Here is a 7,500-nt window from a genome sequence, read left to right as displayed (position 1 = left end):
GGGGAAGAGGGGAAGGGGGGAAGAGGGGAAGGGGGGAAGAGGGGAAGGGTGGGAAGAGGGGAAGGGTGGGAAGAGGGGAAGGGTGGGAAGAGGGGAAGGGTGGGAAGAGGGGAAGGGTGGGAAGAGGGGAAGGGTGGGAAGAGAGAGGAGAGGGGGGAGAGGGGAAGGGGAAGGAAGCGGGGAGGAGGAGGGAAGAGGAGGGAAGAGAAGGGGGAGAGGGGAAGGGGAAGGAAGCGGGGAGGAGGGAAGAGAAGGGGGAGAGGGAAAGGGGAAGGAAGCGGGGAGGAGGAGGGAAGAGGGTAGGGAGAGAGGGAGAGGAAGAGGGAGAGGAAGAGGGTGGGAAGATATGGATGGAGGGGAAGGAGGAGGGAAATGGAAGAGGGAGGGGAAGAGGAAAAGGAGGAGAAAAGAGGGTACAAGGGTGAAAAAGAGGGAGAGAGCGATGGGAAGGAGGATGCGGAGGTAAAGAGAAGGCAGGCAAGGAAGAGAGAATAAAGAAGAGGGAGAGAAAAAGAATGGAAGGAGTACGAAAGGAAGGCAGGGATGAAAAAGAGGGAAGAAAGGAATGGATAAGGGGGAGAGGAAGAGAAAGAGAACGAGCAAGATAGAAGACAAAAAAAAAAAAAGATGATGAAAGAGACAAATGGTAGACACAAAAGAGGGAAAATACCCATTTCCGTAATACATGTAAGCGTTGCGTGTTTTTTATCATTCCGTGCATGATGTTGATTGATGCAAGGGTAATGATAGCGTGGCAAGTCGGAGGGTTGCAAATAGGGAAGGCAGTGTTGCAAAAGGAAAATAAAGAAATAAATAACAAAATAGCATTGCAGGCGCGTGGGTGCAGAAAGCCAGCAAAGTACAGGCGTTGACAAAAAAAAAAAAAATGCAGGTTCATGATTTTCCCAAAATGTCACGTAAATTTATGTCGAGAAAAAAAGATATATATACAAGTATGTAAATATTAGGAAAAAAAAAATATTGAGATGTATAATGCATTAAAAAGAAAAAAAAAAGAAGAAATGCAGACAAAACGTACCGGATTTGGCACATTTCGAATGGCAGAACAAGGGAAAAAAAAAAAAAAAAAAAAAATGAACAAGAATATTTATTAAAAATCAAGTAGTATGAAAAAAAAAATAATGAAAACAAAAAAAGAAAAAAGAAAAAAAAAGACCACGAGTGAAAAGAGGAAATGGAAATCCAAGTCAAGCAAGAGAACCGGTTTATAATATCACGTCGTCCCGCCCGAGCCCGGCCAGGCATTCGACGGTCCAGCGGGAGGGCCAAGGTCGAGGAGGCGGGGGCACGTCCATTTCAGCGGCGCGGGGGAGGACACACGAGCCCAGTGATGACCAATTCATCACCATCATCATCATCATCACCATCCAGGGAGGGAAGGAGTGCAGCACAGAGGAGTAGTAGTAGTAGGAGTAGTAGTGAGGTGGGAAAAGACAAAAGAAAAAAAAAAGCGAGTGTTAGTAGCGAATACACACTTAAAAAAAAAGCAATGTACAAGTGCGGCTTCTGCCAGGTGTTAGCTTGTTAAAGTTTTGTTAGTAGACTTATTAAAAAGAGTATTTAATAGGCTGGGCAGAATCACACACAGAGATATTAGCAAACTATACATTACAGATTATATGGAAGAAATACAGTGATATGTGCAATTCAAAGTGACACATTATCGTAAATACACTTCCCTACATATACATTATACACTAAACCTACACCCCAACAGCATACACCACACATTCCACACAAACAAAGGAAAACAAAAAGGAAAGCCTCAATCCAAACAAATAAATTAAATGCAAAACGAGAAAAAAACAAAAAAAAACATTCCCGTCTCGTTCCTGGACAGAGAAACGCAATTTTTAATTTTTTTATCGTTCACATACACACGCACGTACGCACATTACGAGGCACAAGTCATCGCATTACAGATATATACATACACATTTACACAAATAGACAGAGAGGGATTACGCTAATCCTAGGGCGTCGCGCGTGACTCCCATCATCTATTTGGGATTTACACTGTCCTAAAACTGAATAAGGGTGATGGATGGTTAGAGGCTGGTGAGAGGGAGAGAGGAGGGAGAGAGGAGGGAGGGAGGGAGGGAGGGAGGGAGGGGGGGGAGGGAGGAAGGGAGGGAGGGAGAGAGAGGGAGAGAGAGGGAGAGAGGAGGGAGGGAGGGAGGGAGAGAGGAGGGAGGGAGGGAGAGAGGGAGGGAGAGGAGAGGGAGGGAGAGGGAGGAGAGGGAGGGAGAGGGAGGGAGAGAGAGGGAGAGAGAGAGAGGGAGAGAGAGGGAGGGAGATAGGGAGAGAGAGGGAGGGAGGGAGGGAGGGAGGGAGGGAGGGAGGGAGGGAGAGAGGGAGGGAGGGAGGGAGGGAGGGAGGGAGGGAGGGGAGGGAGGGAGGGAGGGAGGGGAGGGAGGGAGGGGGAGGGAGGGAGGGAGAGGGGGAGGGAGAGGGGGAGGGAGGGAGGGAGGGGGAGGGAGAGGGAGGGAGAGAGAGAGGGAGAAATATATAAAATGTATTACTACTAGGACTACTACTATCATGGGAGCGTGGCCACGGCGAACGGAGGGAAAGTGGGCATAAATCCCCCCCCTACCCCCAAGCAGCGTGCGACTGTCTGGCGGGGCCCCGACGTGTCTCCGGGCGCACCCGGTTTTAATGAGAGAAGAAAAAAAGGAAAACTCACCTTCAGCTCGCCACAGCCTAACTTGATCCAAGCCAAGTTGGAGCTTCGACGAAATTGTAATTCGACATTTAATCGACGTCTCCTCATCCCCCCTCCCCTCCCCCACACCGGCCCCCTCCCAAATTTCCTCGAATCAAGGCTTGGGCAAAGAACAGTAGCTACACGTTCTCACGCACAGACACAAGGCTCACGGTCACGAACCTGCACAAACTACGCCATAACCAGCACTCATGTACATACACAAGGTGCAGGTACACCACAGTATAGGCGTAATCTCACGCACATGCAAAGGCCAAATCAAAACAGACGTATATACATATATATACAAGATTAACCAAACACACACATTCACACTGAGAGAAGAGAAGAGAAGAGAAGAGAAGAGAAGAGAAGAGAGAGAAAAAGACAAAGCAAAAAAAAAAAAAGACAAAAAAAAAAAAAAAAAAAAAAAAAAAAAAAAAAAGCCGACGAGAAGAGTGGATATAGAAAAAAAAGAAAATAAACGAAAAGACGAGAAGAGAAGAGAAAAGAAAGACGAGAAGAGAGAATATAGAAAAAAATAACGAAAAGAAGAGAAAAGAAGAGAAAGAGAACAAAACAAACCCCAAAACACACACCTAACCAGCACACAACACAACCATCAGACGGCTACTAACCCATCACAAATCTCAGCCAAGCCATAACTCACGAACGAGAGTATCACATGCCTCCGCACGGCCCAGAACACACATGTTCTCCACTTCGAACTAATGAACAATGAAATATTATACGCGGAACAGAAAGGCTCTCAAATTATGAAATAAGAATACAAGAGCGCGGTCAATGCAACATTCTCAAGGCTTCTTTATTGCAGCTCCCGTCTTGATGCACCTTCGACACAATACTCGGTCTGTCTGTCTGTCCGTCTGTCTGATTCCCCCTTATCCCTCTCCTTCACCCTTCCTCCCTCCCTCTGCCCGTATGCGTGCAAGGTCTATAAAAGACGTAAACTTGTATAGAGTGCGTGTGCGTGTGCGTGTGCGTGTGCGTGTGCGTGCGCGTGTGCGTGTGTGAGTGTGAGTGTGCGTGTGTGTGTGTGCGTGTGTGAGGAAGGGTGAGAGACTTGCGTGCATGTGTCACTCTCTGGCAATCTGTTTGCCGAGTTATGGCAGCCGGTAAAATTAGCAGCTTCATGCACTCTCTCTCGAGCCAATAAGCAGCTTTTTATATGCCTCTCTTCTGTCACGCATACATGCAATTTTCACGGTGCCAAGATACCCCCTTGACTGTCAGGCAAACCTTCCAGTGTATACATACATGTATACATAGGCTACATGCATACATACATACGCACTCACTCACACAGGCAAACACGTTGAACAGGTAATGGCCACGAACAGCCATTTTTCCTTTCAAACTTAAATGCCAAGCTTTGTCTTTCGTGTTGATTTAACTCTTGAGGGGGAGGGAGAGGAATGGGAAAGGAGGGGGAGGGGGAAGTGGAAGGAGTGGAGGGAGTAGTAGAGGAAGAAAAGAAAAAGAAAAGAAAAATAAAAAAGAAAAAAGAAAAAAGAAAAAAGAAAAGAAAAGAAAAGAAAAGAAAAAAGAAAAAAGAAAAGAAGAGAAAAGAATATGAAAATAAAAGAAAGAAAAAAGAAAGAAAAAAAAGAAAAGAAAAGAAAAGAAAAGAAAAGAAAAGAAAAGAAGAAAAAGAAAGGAAAAAATAAAAAAAAATCTAAAGAGAAAAGAAAGTAAGAGCAGGAGAGAGAAGGCCTGAAACAATACCCACCCGAACCCCCTGCCCCCGCCCCCCGACCCCCAGACCCCCCCGCCCGCTTATACCGAAGGAACGTGTCTCCCAAAAGGCCAGCGAGGTTAGCCCAGCCTATTCGAGGGCCAAGCCTAAGGGAGGGCGCGCGCCTGCATTTCACGCTTTTATTACTTTCACTGATAATTATCTTTATCGTTCCTAATCATGCTTATCCATTACTATCAACATTTAGCAGGAATATCCTCCTCCTCCTCACTGTCTTCACTTTTCACTATCACTATTACCATTTACAATCTATTCCATTGCATTCCTCACTATCATCCAGTTTCAGTTATTACTTTCAATATCGATATTCACTTATAACCATTATTAGGTCCCGTATATGAAGAGAAACGAAAAAGAATAAGGAGAAAGACTGAATAAAGAGAAAGACTGATTAAAGAGAAAGACTGAATAAAGAGACGAGAGGGAGGATCGAGGGAACTTAGGAATAACAATTCTGAAGCGCATCGTTAAAGAAATGACTATATAATCACAGCTCATATAAAATGCACATCAGCAAATGAATAACAGGATGACTCATAACATATGACGAAACATAATCCTAATAATCCAATCGTAAAAACAAAAAAACAAAAAACGGTGATATACGAAAACAAAAACAAAAACATTAGCATTTTAATTAAAACAACGGCAATGAAACCCGCATAAACACATTTCAAGCACTTAACCCGCTGACACTCATTACAACCCCACTCGAGAAAAATCGCCACCGGAGGGGCGTGGCCTAAAAGAACCGGCAGAAGAACGCCCCCCCCCCCCCCTTGCACCTTGCACCTTCTCCCCCCCCCTATCCAACCCCCCCTAGAACGTGCCAGAACCGTCGATGTTGACCAGATGGCACCGGTCTGCAGATGGCGATAGCTGCAATTCTCAAAGCTTCTCTTCTCTTTTTAGGTTTATCTTCTCTTGCATTCTTTTTTCTTTTTGCCCCCGTCTTTATTCCCCGTTTATATATATATATATATATATATATATATATATATATATATATATATATACATATACACACACACACACACACACAATTTTTTATTTTTTAATCTTGTCGATATTTTCCTTTTAGCTTTTTACTTTCGCTTTATTTATTCTCTCTCTCTCTCTCTCTCTCTCTCTCTCTCTCTCTCTCTCTCTCTCTCTCTCTCTCTCTCTCTCTCTCTCTCTCTCTCGCTTCCTCCCTTTCTCTATTTCTCCCCGTCTTTCCTACAGTTTCTCATTCTCTCCCTACTCTTCCCCCCCACGCCATCTCTCCCGATTCTATGATTCACCGGCCATGAAACTCAACCCTTTGTCTACCTGATCTACCTGCAGCCTGGTAAAACGAGCTCGTCAATGTGTACCAGATCTTTGGGTCGAGAACAGGTTTACACAAAACTCTATACGTTAAAATTATATCTGTCTATATATGATAATCACTTCCACACAAACGCACAGACATATACTGTATTTAAAGCAAGTAATTAAATATTTTCCATATTTTTCAGCCGTATTGCATTAAAAAACATTGCAATGATAATAATAGTGGTGATGATGATGATTATGATGATTATAATAAAGATGATGATAATGATGATAGAGATGATGATAATAATAATAGCTAGACAGCATTCAAAGAGCCAAGAAATCTACTAAAGCACAAAGGTACAGCATGTATTACATAATTACATAAATTTACAGAAAAAAAACCATCATTCCCATTTTTATGATGAACCACACTGCCCACGAATACTTCAATTAAATATCGATAATTTTCACATTTAATTTCTAAACTAATTGGTAATTGGACTTCGGCCAACCCACACATTTATCTTCATCACAGTCCGTCAGTAATCAGCAACTTTTGGCGAAGTTTTGCCAAGAAACTAATGGACCAAGAAATCAGTGAGGACAAAAATATGAACTCGGAAATCAACAGCAGCAATTATAAAAGCATCAACAATAATAACAGCAGCAACAATAATAATAATAAAACACAAATAATAATAAAAACAAAAACAATAACAATAGTAATAATAATAATAAAAATAATAAAAACAACAGTAGTAGTAGTAGTAGTAGTAATAATAATAATAATAAATAATAAAAACAACAGTAATAATAATAATAATAATAATAATAATAATAATAATAATAATAATAATAACAGTAATAATAAAAACAACAATGATAATAATAAACATGGTAATAATAACAACAACAACAACAATAATAATAATAATAATAATGATAATAATAATATCAATATCAATACCCTGCCCACCCACAGCAGCAAAAATAACATATCAATAATACCAATCCTATCATTATTCATTCACTTTTGCGACGACACATTGCAGCGGCTTCCTGGGTCAAGTTCCCTTCCTGGAGATCGTCATAATCCCACGGGAAACACTACTGTAGTTCTAGGCCCTACGAGGGTGCCTTTTGGGTCCGGAGGTCAATGGAGGGATGTTGAGGGTGTGAATACGAGGAGGGCGAGAGGGAGACACCTGTGAATAGGTGTAAATAGGAGGACGCGAGAAAACACGCATGAATGGTAAACTATGTTAGAGATGAACACCCCAGGCCAGCATATGGTCAAAATCAAAACATGCAAATGCGTGAGAAAAAAAAAAAAAAATCAGCATACCAAAAAACGAGTGAAACTGAAGACAACCTAAAAACAGGGTAGAAAAACAAACAAACAAATAAGCAAGGACAACTCGAGGGGAATATCAGGTCAACGAGACGAAATCTAACGAGAGCAATGACCAAAGGCACGAGGTCAAGGAGGAACTATTCCAGGACCAGGCAAAGCAAGCAATCCAGTAATTCTTGGAGGAAAGCTATCGAAACGACTTTTATACATTCTGCGCTGATAAACCATTCATTACCTCATCCTTTTTTTCACCGTTCCTACCTCATCCTTTCTCTCTCTCTCTCTCTCTCCCATTTACTCATCTCTCTCATCTACTCATCTCTCTCATCTACTCATCTCTCTCAT

At 42.5% G+C, this 7,500-nt stretch overlaps 1 protein-coding gene across 1 annotated transcript in view; it reads right to left on the bottom strand.

Moving 5' to 3' along the window:
- Positions 1-2,794, bottom strand: part of LOC125043040 (alpha-crystallin B chain-like) — a 6,668-nt gene extending 3,874 nt beyond the window's left edge. Inside the window, exon 1 of the mRNA XM_047638993.1 lies at positions 2,708-2,794. Coding sequence (XP_047494949.1) covers positions 2,708-2,794 — 87 coding nt within the window. The remainder of the gene's footprint in view (positions 1-2,707) is intronic.
- Positions 2,795-7,500: the final 4,706 nt, after the last annotated feature.

Source organism: Penaeus chinensis, chromosome 33 (genome assembly GCF_019202785.1).
Source record: "Penaeus chinensis breed Huanghai No. 1 chromosome 33, ASM1920278v2, whole genome shotgun sequence".
NCBI classification, from domain to species: Eukaryota; Metazoa; Arthropoda; class Malacostraca; order Decapoda; family Penaeidae; genus Penaeus; species Penaeus chinensis.
The sequence above is the reverse complement of the archived record's forward strand: the minus strand, read 5'-3'. Positions and strand labels throughout refer to the sequence as shown.